The 12,617-nt window shown below is 34.9% G+C and overlaps 1 protein-coding gene across 1 annotated transcript in view; it reads right to left on the reverse strand.

Moving 5' to 3' along the window:
• The window catches only part of NUP155 (nucleoporin 155kDa), a 42,305-nt gene that overhangs the window by 3,382 nt on the left and 26,306 nt on the right, over positions 1–12,617 (reverse strand). Inside the window, exons 22-32 of the mRNA XM_004678416.2 lie at positions 11,984–12,114; positions 11,087–11,278; positions 10,014–10,152; positions 6,925–7,060; positions 6,115–6,268; positions 5,810–5,914; positions 5,033–5,187; positions 2,250–2,379; positions 1,362–1,475; positions 607–727; positions 49–159 (exon numbers count right to left, since the gene is read on the reverse strand). Of these exons, the coding sequence (XP_004678473.1) occupies positions 49–159; positions 607–727; positions 1,362–1,475; positions 2,250–2,379; positions 5,033–5,187; positions 5,810–5,914; positions 6,115–6,268; positions 6,925–7,060; positions 10,014–10,152; positions 11,087–11,278; positions 11,984–12,114 (1,488 nt within the window). The remainder of the gene's footprint in view (positions 1–48; positions 160–606; positions 728–1,361; positions 1,476–2,249; positions 2,380–5,032; positions 5,188–5,809; positions 5,915–6,114; positions 6,269–6,924; positions 7,061–10,013; positions 10,153–11,086; positions 11,279–11,983; positions 12,115–12,617) is intronic.

The raw sequence follows: 12,617 nt of genomic DNA on the forward strand, positions 1-12,617 counted from the left end.
AAAAAAAAAAAAAAATCAAACATGACAGAATCTAAGGTTACGTCTTACCTAAAGGAAAGAAGCGAGGTGTGCCAGCATAAATTTTGCCAAGGAGCACAATCTTGAGACTAAGAGCATGCATTCTGTCTGGGGAACTCAAAGCTACACTTTCATTCAGTTCTGTAGGCAAGAGAGACATGTCATTCGAAACACAATCTGTTTTAATTACTTTAAACATTTAAATTTTCATTTTCATTGTTTTAAAGTACAAAATGCCCTAAGAATTGACATTCACATTGAGTAATAAGCAGATTCTGTGTTTCTGTTAGTGTCTGATTATATTTCTACTTTACTAAGGCACTAGCAGTGAGATTGGGGGGAATAACCTGTCTCCAGACCATTGAGTAACATAAAGTTGACACATCCTTTTCTCTGAGTTATCTCCAATATTTACTGAGATCAATCTTCAGAGACCACCCTCTACCTTATTTAAGTACTATCCACTTACACTCTATTAAGATAAATCTAGGTCTTATGAGGCATAGGGATTTGAATCACAAAGAGCTTGAACTCATCTATCACATCACTAAATAATGCTCACTAATATAGCTGTAAGGGAACACTTACCTTTCTCTATGATATCTTGCCACAGTGTCTGTACCAAGATAGGGTCTGAATAACCAGCACAGTGAATTATTGCAAGTTTACACTCTGCAAGTTTAAATGGGTCAGCAAATTCCCCATAAAGCTGTGGGAGACAATGTTAACATTATACATACAACTAGAAGTCAGTTTTCAGAAATTAATAGTGAAGCGCTGTTTGAAAGTTAAAAATAAACAGTATATGATGTAAAAACATGGTAGTGGGCCCTAACCCCAGATTAAAAATAGTGAATGCTCAGTAAATATTCAAAAGATTTTAATATGTTTACCTTTCCCCCCCCTTGGCTAAGAGATACTGCAATACATTTCTTTTAGAACTAGTGCTACCTAAACTAGGGTTTAAAGAATCATGGAAATAATGACAAATCTCAGGGTACTTAGAATCCTACTCAAGAATAACTGATAATGAAGAATTACCTAGAGGGATACAGAATGGCAGGTTTAGAAAGTTAAGTACTTTCCTAGAAGCAAACTTACGAGTTTTTGAAAAGCCCCCTGTAAGGCTGATAGGCTCTTGACAGTTATTGGTCAGGAACAAAGAACTTAGTTCTAAGGGTCAGATCATAGCAGTGACCTGTCAGCCCATGACGTGCCTCCGAGGATGGCTTATTTTACAGAGGTTAATCTTTCTTGTGAAACAAAAGTAAAATGCCAAAAACAAGGAATTTGTAGATATTAGGTGATTGCTACAGGAATTCCAACTTTATTATTATTAATACCTTAGTTATGTCCATTAGCTCAGAATCCAGCTGAGAAATTGCATCCTGTACAGAAGAATGATGGGAATACTGCCTTTGTAGTGTCTCTTGAATCTGAAGTTGGATCCTAGCAACCTAGTTTAGGCAGAAAAAAGGAGATCCTTAAGTTCTTTGTGATGAACCAAACAGGTACTTTAAATAACTCACTTTGAGTCAAAATAAAATTGATGTACAAATAAAAACTTCTCTTGTAAGAGACTAGCAACTTTCATCAAACAAATATTTCACAGAAAGTACACTGGGACAGAGAGCCCTGGCTGCCCCCATGATGACAGCCCGGTAAGTGGCTGGACTAGACTTTTTAAGCTCTACTGTGGGGAGTATCGTCATAAGACTAAATTCAATTCAAAAGAATGTGAATGAAAGTAAAGTATGTCACTTCAGGTTGAAGCTTTTTAAGAGTGAATATTCCTTTCTTACATGGTTTTTTTTTTATTTTCTCTTCCTCACATTGACCAAAGAAAAAGATGAGGCTGTAGGTAATGGTAGAGCTAGAAAATAGAACTCTCATGAAATCATGCAAGTGTTGAAAAAAGTCACCAGCTAACTAGGAACTCCCACTCTGATTTCTGTGATTTAGGAGTAATTTTTTGTATTTGAACTATTACATATTTGTGGGTCTCTTAGTTTAGGCAGTTTAGCCTACTCTGCTTCATACATCTGCTCATTAACTTCAAGAATAAATAAATGGTGAATGTGGTATAATCTGATTGGTGCTGAAACATTTGGGAAAAACCAGAAATTAGAGTTCAATATTCTGGCTGCTAGGGACCTATTATTTACCATGGGAAGAGGGGAGAGTGAAAGAAAATCTGGCCACTTCTCATGTTTAGTATCTTTAGCACTTACTTCCATCTTTTCTTCTAACTCATGAAGAAATTCTCCATCTGCAGCTATTGATGATATGGCAGTGGAACTTTTGGCACTAAGAATGGCTCGAGCAATGTATTCCAATCGCTGCTGAAGTGAAATTTCTGTGCTAGGTGGGGAAAAAAAAACAAACCCTTATTTTTTATTTATATGAATTCTTAAGGACCCAAGATAAAAATATAACAATTATGATTTACTATTTCATATTAAATCAAAACAAAAAGCTTTTTGAAACCTAAAAAAGTTTTTAGGGAATTGATTTGTAATAAAAAGCAATTCACAATTTAAAGCAACAGAGAAATACTTATGTGTATGCCTAAAATATTAACTTTCCATTTTAAACTTATTCTTCTAAAATTAAATCAAATATTCCTTATCACTCCTCATATTTTTTTCTTCTCTACTTTAATATGGGCAATCTTATATTTCATCTTCAACAGAGCAACCAGAATGACTTTTCTTTTAAAATGTATATCCATTTAATAAGTTTTCAGGAAAACCCAAAACACACATGAAGCTAGACTCAGACAGAATTTAGAAGCACTAAAATGTGGAAAGTGATAGAATGACCTTGTAAAAACAAAAGTCAGATTAAGTCACATATTTTCTGGATCTCTCCTATCACTTTAGATATTCCTCCAATGCCATCTCCTTCTATCCCCCTTTACCCCCACTATTTACCACCTCCAGTCCCAGTGACATTTGTGTTCTAAACACAATACAGGTATGTCTGTTGCACAGAGTATCTGCTTCCAACTGAATCACTTTCCTCCATTTGTTACATAGTTGCCTATTCTTGTCACTTGAGACCCAATTTTAGTGATAATTTGTCTGAGGCCTTCTCTGATTTCCTCCTAGTTAAGCAAGCTTCCCCAACCTCAAAGGCACTTCTAATATATTATCCTAATTTTTGCTTTGTCATCTTGTTTATTGCCTTTACTCACTAAAAAGGGGACTTGGCAAACAGGGATGGTGTCAATCTTACTCATATTCCTTCTTGTACATTTTAAACATCACTGGTACTCACAATCAGTAGACTAATAGATGCCAGAGAGTCCTAATCATGTACTCATGTCACAGTTGTCAGAGTTAGTCCTTTCTAGTATCCTAACATTATCAGACCAGGTTTGACATTACAAAGCATGCTGGCATTAGACTAATTCATTTAATTGTAGGAAACCACTCTGATCAACCAGCATTAAAGACAATTTTTGACAACCCAATTAATTCTAATCTGTATTATGAAAATACTTTCTTTTACTTACAGAGAAGATCTTACTTAGCCTGTTCTTCTGTATAGCTATGGCTCTATATCCTTCCTCTCCCAACAAGAAACCAAAATAAATGAGAAATTAATTTTTATCCCTTCTTTCAGTGTATAGATATGGATGACAGCACTGTGTATCTCTCAAGTTTACACAAAAATGACAGAAATACTGAGAAACCCAGTTTCTAAAAAAGCTTTTCCCTTCATTTTTACTGCTAAAAAAACACCCACTTGGAACATTAAAAAAATATGTAAATTTCTAATTTATTTAAATAGAACATTCTAGAGCTATTTATTTAATTCGGCCTATATGCAAAGAGCATATTGAAAAAGAGTGACAAGTAATACAATAGTTAGAAAAATAGTAAGTTATGAGCTAAATATGAATGGGCAGTTATTTCACATTAGGGGATTTAGACTGTAAGTATGCATGAAATACACATGGATAATATCTGTGTGCAGTAATGGTATCTGGGACTAAGAAGAATGACAAGAATAATCCAGAAATGTACTAAAGTAAAGACCTGGAAGAAGGCACAATTCATACAGTACAGTATAGCATATTCAAACAGTAGGAAACAGAACAATAATCTTAACCTATAAAGCTACAGTGAATGAAATATTTAATAATGTTGCCAATTCCATTATACAAACTAGAACTTAACCACAGCTTTAAGCAGAAACTGCTTTGTAGACCTTTACTAGCATAAACTATTCTCCTTTTATTCTCCTTTGTCTTTTTATAAAAGACAAAGACATTAAAATCACTTATATCTGTCATATTCTATATGTAAGGGTCATTTATTAAGTTTTTATAGTGACCAAAGACAGCAACAAAAGTAAAAGTTGCCTCACATCCACTATGCAATACACACACCTGGGTAAGAGCATGTACACACTCACTGCACTTGCTACTAGCCGTGTCTGTTCTTTCAGGAACCATTCTGACTTGTTTAAGTAAAATTTTGTGTCAGTAGCGTCCTTTTCATAACTTAGTGGATTTCCAGTTTTTAAAAATAGCACTTGTATTATTTTGGCAAGTAAATTCCAAATAAAATGTCATGTGGTCAAATTAATGATCAAAGATCTTATTGAAATTTCTTTTGATGTGATTAATAAGAAATTTCAGTGCATTCACAGAATTCTTAATTCTTAATATGCATGCTGTAAGATCTTTTTAGTAATTTAAATCAATGAGAAGCGTAAAGTAATGTGGCATTGGTAAAATTTTTAACTATAAAGCCTGTGAGAAGTAGTTTTGGTCTTTCAATTCAGAGTAATAATTAATTATTAATAGCAAAAAACATAAAGAACTTGGAAGGTAGTTTGATAAAACAAAGAGGCTCTTAGGTATTCCTTTAGTGCCTCCACAGGAAAAACAAAAATATTCTACATGTGTATAATCTGAAACATTTTATTTAACTTCTGAAATCTGGATGTAAGTACATACAACTCAGTTATCATTCATTCTTCACATAAGAGCATTACGTCATACCTATGCATGTCAGCCAATTTGGACAGGACACGAGCAGCATTGCTAAAACTTCTGTTCTTTTCATAATACCTCCAGAGTAAATCCATGTAACGAACTTTGTTTTGATCAACTTTGGCCATTCGAACTAGATGTGGCTCCAGAAATGGAGAAGCAATCTGGAAATGGTACAATAACTCAGAAACATTTTCTGACCACCTACTATATTTCATATACTAAAAACAATATTTTAAAGAGAAGTATAGTCATACCATACTTTATGAAATAATAAACAGAATTATAATCCAAGAATAGTTCAATAAAAAGATATTTAATTATAAATGATTTTTGTTGTACCAGTTAATAAAAATTGTAATAGTTGCATCAGGTTCTAAAACTAATAGTAGAACCAAATTAATACTTTGAGAACACAGCTATTGCTTCATAGATTCTGAACATAAAGGTATCCTTGCATTATTAGATTCCATGTATTCATTTTACAGAGTAAGTCTTACGGTAGTGAAAAGTGTGAAGTCACACAGTGACTAAGACAAATTGCAGGTCTCCAAAAATTCACAATCTAATGATTTCCCTCCCCAAGTCCCAATCAGCTTCTTAGGAAAAAGAGTAACATACTCTGTCCAATAGGAAAAAGATACATTAGTTGTTTTATATTAACACTCACTGGTTGTTAAAGTATGAGAAAGTATATTTCCTACTATTATGTATTTGCTTAACTAAATTGTGCTATTTAAAAAATATAAATTAACAAAAGTAAAAAAAACAAAAACATTTTTTTACCTGCAACAGTTTATCTGCAAGGTCAGCTTGTATTAGCCAATTATACAGGGCAATACTAAATAGCTCATCTTTGGATCGTTGAGATAATTTAAGCATTTGTTCAAACTAAAATAAAGAAAACAGGAAAAATTAGCATAGTTTAAGGCTTAGTTACTGAACATCACAACTCTTAGCCTTAGAAACTCTTCATAAGATAGTACGAATCCTTTGCTATCAAATCTGTCCCAAGATGACTATCCTGACTACCACAAAGAACTTATAGACAATATATTTATTTTCATAATGAAAAATGCTTTATCCCTTACATGATGCCCAGCTTCTTCGTTGCTCAGCATATTGGGATCAGATGACAACACTGGAGGCCCAGGTTTTTTGGGTACACTGGGAGACTGAGGAGCAGCCTTACTTTGATTTACAAGTTCTTGAAGTGTGTCTGTAATACACTTGTAACTATTTAATCTGGAAGGAATTTGTAAAAAGAATAATTACATTACTTTTTTAGAAAGTGATTTACTTTATCTATCCAAATACACAAAAGACATATGAAGATAATTTGAGTATATACATACCTAGCTTTAAAAATCAGAAATCATATTTTTTTCTTAATAGATTTGACAAGAATTTGATTACATGAAACAGGGAAAAGCCACAAAAACAAGTGTATGAACAGAAATGTCTTATATAAGTCATACGCTTCCTTTGCAGACAGACATTTTCTACTGTAAATCTCCACTAGTTTGTAAACATTTAAAAATCATAGTTTATAATAGAATACTAATCTTCATCCAGAACCAGAGGTAGGGGAAGAAGTCAATTTTTTCCCCAAAGAAGTCATTTCATTTAAATTTGACATTAATAAAATCTCAGTAAAACCACAGAGGCAAGTTTGAAAGATTTGTAAATCCTGAAGAATTTTCACTAGACCAAAATTTTTTTCTTAGAACTAAGAATGATAATTCTGACTCAGGCATTTAACAAAGTGTCTGTAGTTGCAAGTGCAATTCACTTTCATGAGTCGGTACTAGAAATACTATTTTCCTAAATCTACCAAACTTTACACACAAAACATCCATACAGTTCAATTTGGTAAGTAAAGGTAAGGTAGTAAAACCTGCCTTTCTTGAAAAGCCTGAAGTCCCACAATGTCTTCTTCTGGTTCTCCATGTTTATAGAAATGAAGTCCAAGACCCTGAGGATCTTTCTTCTCTGCAGCAGTTAGAGAAAGCTCTACCACACCCTCATAGAAACGTACTAGTCAGAAAGAAAACAGATAGGGTTAAGGTGTACTATTGAGGGGAGACGTTTTTCCTTAGTTGAATATAAAAATACTGATCAAGGTTACTATATAGTACTACTATATACTAAGAGTTACCCAGGATATAATATTCTATAAAATATTTCTAGTGAGTTTTAAAATATTTCGAATGAGTTTATTGAAGAACAAGGTCCTAACACGCCAGAAGGACAGCTATTATATATGCCTCCCTTGTTGGAAAAATTTTCATATTTAAAATAGCAAAAAGGTAGATTTTCAGCTATGTGTTGGTGAAAAGAAAATTTTGAATTTGAAACATTTCTGTGTTACAAGCTATTACTTTTATTACATTTAAAATCTTTTTTTTTTTTAAAGATTTATTTACTTATGCATACAGAACTGGGGTACATGCCAGTGGTGTGGGGTGGTGAGAAGATTCACCAGAAACAGAGTGGGGAGCAGAACAGGCAGACTGAAGTGCACTGCTGAGAGAAGCAGCAGGTGGGTCAGGAGAAGTCTGCCGTGCCATGTGGGCACCTCCCTGGCTGGGGATCACACTTGCACTGAAGTGGAAGAGGCTGTGGCCAACTTTGCAGTGCTGCGCTTTACCCACTGTGCCATCACGGAGGGCCTAAAGTAATTAAAAAAAAATTGTTTTGTTTTTAAAATTTAATTATGCATATAAGACTAAGGTACAGGCCAATGGTATGGGGGTCGGATTCACCAAGGATAATGTGGGGAGCAGAACAGGCAGATCCTCTGAAATACACTGCTGAGGGGAGCAGCAGGTGAGACAGGAGAAGACTGCAGAGCCATATGAGTAGCTCCCTGGCTAGGGATGGAACTCATGTTGAGGTGGCTGTGGATAGCTTCATAGTGTTGTGCTTTAACCCCTTGCACCACCAGGGGAGGCTTCTAAAGTTGTTTTAAGGCAAACAGTCTTTTAAAAAACTTAAATCATCTGAAAACAAATGAGAAAGCAATCTAAATAAATACAAGTAGTAATTTAACCTGACAACAGCTTTTGCAGAGTACAGTTCAGTTATCATTAAAACAGAATGGAGAAGCTTCTGGGGAAGACGGCATCAGAGGAATTAACATTTCCAAAATTTCTATCCTACCCAAAGCGATATGGAGAATTAGTGCAGTTCCTATCAAAGTTCAAAAAGTATTCATCAAAGAAATAGAACAAAAATAAGTGAAATTCATGTGGAACCACAGAAAAACTTGACAGGCAAAACCAATACTGGCAAAAAGGGAGGAACAGTGGAGGCATCACACTTTCAGATTCCAGAACATACAAAACTATCTTAATCAAAAGAGTATGATACTGGAACAATTGGGACTACATCAAACTAAAAAGCTCCTGCACAGTGAAAGAAATTCTCACTAAAACAAAAAGATACCCCAGTTAGTATACTCAGTTAGATACTCAGTTAGTATACCCAAACTAAAAAGTATACATCGCCCTCCCTGGTGGCACAGCAGGTTAAAGTACAGTACTAAGAAGCTTAAGCCACTTCCGCATGAGTTCGATTCCCACCTGCCCTGGAGGAGATCCACATGGCGAGGCAGACCTCTCCTGACCCGCCCAATGCTCCCCTCAGCAGTGTACTTCGACAATCTGCCTGTTCTGCTCCCCACTCTGTTCCTGGTGAATCCTCTCACCCTCCGCATCTCTGGCCTGAACCCCAGTTCTGTATGAATAAATAAATAAATATTAAAAAAAAAAGTATACATCAAACTATAAAGCTCCCGCACAGTGAAAGAAATTCTCGCTAAAACAAAAAGATACTCCAGTTAGTATACTCAGTTAGATACTCAGTATACCCAATTATTTGACAAAGGACTGCTTTCCAGGATTTACAAAAAACTCATACAACTCAGCAAAGGAAAATAAATAATCCAATTTAAAAGTGGACATGAGTTATCTAAATAGACTCTTCTCCACAGAAGACATACTGATGGCCATAGGCACATGAAAAAATGCTAATCATCCCTTTTTGTCTAGAAAGTGCAAATCAAAATCACATTGAGAGAGCCCATCTCACATTTGAGAGCATGGCCCATTTCAAAAAGACCAGAAACAAGTTTTGGTGAGGATGTGGAGAAAAAAGAACCCTCTTACACTGTTGGGAGGAATGTGGACTTGTTCAGCCCCTAAGGAAAACAGTATGCAGATTTTTCAAAAAAATTAAAAATGGATCTTCTATCTAGCATGCTCCTGCACTGCTATGTATCTCTCTGAAGGGTACAAAAACATCACTTGAAGGGAAATATGTACTTCTATGTTAACCACAACACAGTTTACAACAGCCAATCTACAAAAAACTAAGCACCCAAATATAGATAAGTGGATCAGGAAGACCTGTTTTATACTCATATAAACAAAATGAACTACTACTCAGCTATTAAAAATATAAACAGAGAAACACGAATGGAACTGGAGAGGACTTTACTAAGTGAAGAAAGTGAGGAAAAATCAGAAATATTGAACTATGTGGAAACAGAGAAACAGAAATAAAGGCCAACAAAGGCAACCTAGTAAGTAAGAAAACCTAGAACGCTGATGGTGGAACCGAGTCTGCTAACAGGCGAGGGGAAACAAGATGGTGAAGTAAAGTGAGGAGGAAGCACAATAGGCTGTGTCAGCAGACTGGAAATTTTGGTGGTGGATGCAGTGTGGTAACAATACTTGAGGGGAAGAACCTATCCTAAAACACAAACAACGTTGTAAACCAATGTTCCTCGAGTAAATGCAGACACACACACAGACAGACAGACAGACAGACAGACACACACACACCCCTGAGAATTAATTTCCTATGTCACATCATTTGGCCACTGAAGCTAAAATTAACCTCAGGGAAGAGGTTCTCATTAACTGTTTTATTCACACAGTCCTATGTTCTCTGTATTAAGAAGATGTGAAGGATAACTTATTCTCACCTTGTCTATATTGAGCACAAACATTGGAAAGATCCACTTGACTGCTGATTTTTTGATACTCCTTTAAAGATTCCCTTAACATTCTTTCCTTTTCAATCTTATTTTGAACTTGTCGAGAACGCTGAAGAAGCTCATTTGCCTAGAAACAGAGACAGCAACAAATTTAGAAGGCATAAAAGGAATAACATACATGATGCTGTCAATGCATGTTTTGGTCTGTATCTAAATTACATCAGGATGGTTATCATTAAAAAAAGACAACTCTACAAACTTACTTCTTCATTTTAGGAAGAAAAGTTTTTGACCAAAAAATCCTAGCTATTCTCAATCCTCTCATAAATACGTTAAGCAAGATAGCTTTTGACTGGTAAATCTCATGCCTAGTCAATACAGCAGGCAGTCCATGTGACACTGATTTTTTTTTAAATTATATTCACCTGTAGGAAAGGATCAATAAAAAATTTCCCAATTAACTCTAATTCATTATGGATTTAAAGTTTTTTTTAAAAAAAGATTTATGCATACAGAACTGGGGTACAGGCCAGAGGTGTGGAGGCTAAGAGGATTCACTAGAGACGGTGGGGGGGGGGTGAGGGGGGGCGCAGAGCAGGTAGACTAACTGAAATATACTGCTGAGGAGAGCAGCAGGCAGGTCAGGAGAGTCTGCCACATCATGTGGGCAGCTCCCTGGCCAGGGATCCACTCATGCTGCAGTGGCTGTGGTAGCTTCATAGTGCTGTACTTTAACCTGTTGTGCACCAGGACGGGCCTGGATTTAAAGCTCTAATGATTTTAATTCCTAAGGTTTATATATTTTCCCCCCTCACAAACATGGAGTAAAATATTATCAAAGTTTCTTTACAAAAACTTTTATATACATGGATTTTAAGAAATCATGTATTTTAACCAATTTTGTATGAGGCTTTCAAGACCAGGAGTGGTTAAGAGTGCTATCCCAGGTCATACATTAAGTAAATTAAGATAGTTTCTCACCCTAATTGTGGTGTGTTTTGCTTTTCAGCATATGATGAAACCACTTCTAGGAAAATGAAATAGGTAACAAAGTATCATACCTTAGAACAGACAGCATCATCAGTGCTATATAGAAGGGGACAGATATCCTGTAAGTGTAAACTAATGCCATCAACAGCAGCATTATCTCTAATATAGCAGTTGATAAGAGAAGCGATTAAGGCTCCAGACAGTTCTTTGTCCCTGATCACCAGATCTTTAAAGGTGGTGATTTTCAGCTGCTCTTGAAATTCCTAGGAGTATGAGAGAAAACACATTAGGAATACCATATCACTTCTATAGTAATATGAAATAATTATAACACTAACAGATTGTAATTCAAGAGAAAATATACTAACCTAGGCAAATAAACAATCTTTTATACTCAATAAATCATATGGAATATGAAAATATATAGTTTGTATAATCTCAATCTCTCACTTTACAAATAAGGGAGTAAAGCCTAGGCAGTCAAAATTTTAGTCATATTATTTGACTTTAGTTATAACCAGAAACAACCAACCATATAATGACATTACATCTTGGATTACATTTATTTCTTTTTTAACAATTTATTTTATTTATTTATGCATACAAGAGCTGGAATGTAGGCCAGAGGTGTGTGTCTGTATTCTGGGGGATAATATTGATTAGAATCCCAAAGAACTCTGTAGCTCAAATAAAGATTACAGTCTTCATTAAAGAATATATTTTTGCTAAAAATCATTCACAGACGAACATGAAATTCTATATTGCAAAAAAAAGTTGTGGTTTTCACAAAAAACCAATACTCAAATTATCAGGATTTAGAGCAATCTTCCTATAACATACTAACTTTATTGTAAATTAAAGTTTTTCTAAAATAATTCCCTCTCCAATCCAAGTATAAGATTAACGCTTCTGCAAAAGAAACAAAACAACATAGTGATAACGATATAATCTCACTGGATAAAACTTACCTTCTGAAGTTCTCCTACAATGACAGTAAACTGATGTTCACAAAGAAGTTTCCATAAAGCCAGAGCCTGGTATGATTTTCGAACCAACTGCTGGATAGCCTGAAGTGAGACCTTTTCACTCACTTGGGCCTCTAGGGGTAAAATTTTTATAAAATGACATATAAGGTTAGTACATTTATTTTAATTAGTAAGTGTTTCATCATGTAAGTTTACTACAAGACCTGTTTTTCACCTTAGGAACATTTATATTATTTTCAATATATATTTTTTTAAATTTCAATATTTTAATATTATAACAATAATACCATAAAATATCCTAAGGGTCTCCTGGGATGCATAGTCAGGCTTTTCTAAGACTGAGTTTCTCAAATCCTGATTATGAAATTAGGTCAGCAAATCATGACAGCCCTTCCCCCCCTTAAAAGGGAAAAAGAATGGAATGAAAAATTAATACATATCAGAGTATGATGCAGGCAGTTATTTCCTAGCATTTTCTTTCAGTTGGGTCTATATGTTTTTAAACACCTGGGTCACAATGTTAAATTTATTTCTTACTGGGCGAATAAAGTCTGATAAAGACTGTGCTAGGAAGTCTGATAAAGACTGTGGTTTCAAGTATACGTGCATTTGCTCT

Source organism: Condylura cristata, unplaced genomic scaffold (genome assembly GCF_000260355.1).
Source record: "Condylura cristata isolate star-nosed mole 26May11 unplaced genomic scaffold, ConCri1.0 scaffold00007, whole genome shotgun sequence".
In the NCBI taxonomy this organism is placed as follows: Eukaryota; Metazoa; Chordata; class Mammalia; order Eulipotyphla; family Talpidae; genus Condylura; species Condylura cristata.